The following is a 1857-nucleotide window of genomic DNA, read 5'->3' on the forward strand; positions in this document are numbered from 1 at the left end:
CCTCGTCCCCACCCTACTCTACAGACACCCTGCCCACATCTACATCATCCTTAAACAGACACAAAACCACCCGCAACCCTACCCCCCTTTACAACCCGTCCAGTGAAACAGACACAACCACACACTATCAGTTTGATTAATGACTTGCAAGAGCCCAACACACGTCCCTGTCGCTTAAAAGACGGAAGAGAGAAAAAAAAGAAGTAAAAAGCCAGCACCGCGCGTTTTAATACAAAGAGTAAACAAACATCGAAAAGCAGGATGAACTTTGATTCAGCGTAACTTGCCTTGACTAAAACAATAATTCATGCATTATGTTCACCACGAAAAGCATCAGGAAAGATGACATTATATCAGTTGCTTTGTAGAGACGGTTCTCTTCAAGCAGATTAGAGCAGACTGGGGCCTTCATCATGCAAGGTTTATTATTTTCATCGTTCGAGAGCCCAACAGTAATCTAGAATTTATTTCCATTTAATGAAAAGGCTAAATACAAGTCTGACTATAAGTAACCTCCACCCTCGGCTTCGCCATTAACCCAGCCGAGAGAATCTCTAAAAGGAGTCGCTATTGATTTCCAGTAAATTACACACATATCTCTGGATTTGTTGGCCGGAGGTGGAGTTCGCAGCTAATAATTTGCTCGTCCTAATTGATTTCCTTTTACATATATTTTCCCCAACAACAGCGGTTAAGCAAAGACGAACAGCTCTGGAGAGAATGTAAGCGCTTATAAAAAAAAACTCAGCCCAGGCCACAATTCAAATCAATAATTGGCATGATTCGAAGGGTAATATTGGGTATCAGAAGAGCGGAAACGTGGTTTTTTCTTTAATTAGAAACCACAGTTTTCTCACATTCAAGACAGCCCCGGAAGATATTGTTTAAAATCACGAGACACTAAGTGCGAACCACCCTTCCATTAACCCAACGTATACCTTAGCCATTCCCTTTGTAATTTCCGAAAGATTTCGTTTCTTCTTGTTTTTCCCATTCGTTCTTTCGCGCCGAAACTTCTTTTCATTTATTATTTCATTCTATTTTAAGTCTTCGTTTTCTTAAGGATAGTGGCCTTTTCAATTTTCTACCCTGCTGACAGAGACCCATTTGCTAACAGATCGTTGGTTTTTGGAAGATCTTGGGTTAGCGATGTTTTACGTGGTTCTGGCGTCCGGTACGTGCCAAAAAGTCCCGCGCCATAAAGCGTGCGCCAAAAAGTCCTGCCCCAGAAAGCGTGCGCCAAAAAGTCCTGCCCCAGAAAGCGTGCGCCAAAAAGTCCTGCCCCAGAAAGCGTGCGCCAAAAAGTCCTGCCCCAGAAAGCGTGCGCCAAAAAGTCCTGCCCCAGAAAGTGTGCGCCAAAAAGTCCTGCCCCAGAAAGCGTGCGCCAAAAAGTCCTGTGTCAGAAAGCGTGCGCCAAAAAAGTCCTGCGTCAGAAAGCATGCGCCAAAAAGTCCTGCCCCAGAAAGCGTGCGCCAAAAAGTCCTGCCCCAGAAAGCGTGCGCCAAAAAGTCCTGCCCCAGAAAGTGTGCGCCAAAAAGTCCTGCCCCAGAAAGCGTGCGCCAAAAAGTCCTGTCCCAGAAAGCGTGCGCCAAAAAAGTCCTGTGTCAGAAAGCGTGCGCCAAAAAGTCCTGCGCCAGAAAGCGTGCGCCAAAAAGTCCCTTTCCCTTCGGTGTAATCTCTACTAAAATTATCTTAATTACTTTAACTTTTCAATCCAGGTTTAAAAAAATTTCCAGTCAATAATTTCAGCTTCATATTTCAGCAGGACTGATTAAAAAAACAATAATAATATTTTAATGGCGACAGCTTTATGAGTAAGTTACGTTTCATCTATTTTGTTTTCTTTATTGATGAACC

The 1857-nt window shown here is 43.6% G+C and overlaps 1 protein-coding gene across 1 annotated transcript in view; it reads left to right on the plus strand.

Annotated features, from left to right (window-relative positions):
• Window positions 1-1149: 1149 nt before the first annotated feature.
• The window catches only part of LOC137649917 (histone H1-like protein HC2), a 45664-nt gene continuing 44956 nt past the window's right edge, over window positions 1150-1857 (plus strand). The window contains exon 1 of the mRNA XM_068382857.1: window positions 1150-1642. Within this exon, the coding sequence (XP_068238958.1) occupies window positions 1150-1642 (493 nt within the window). The remainder of the gene's footprint in view (window positions 1643-1857) is intronic.

Source organism: Palaemon carinicauda, chromosome 11, assembly GCF_036898095.1.
Source record: "Palaemon carinicauda isolate YSFRI2023 chromosome 11, ASM3689809v2, whole genome shotgun sequence".
NCBI lineage: Eukaryota > Metazoa > Arthropoda > Malacostraca > Decapoda > Palaemonidae > Palaemon > Palaemon carinicauda.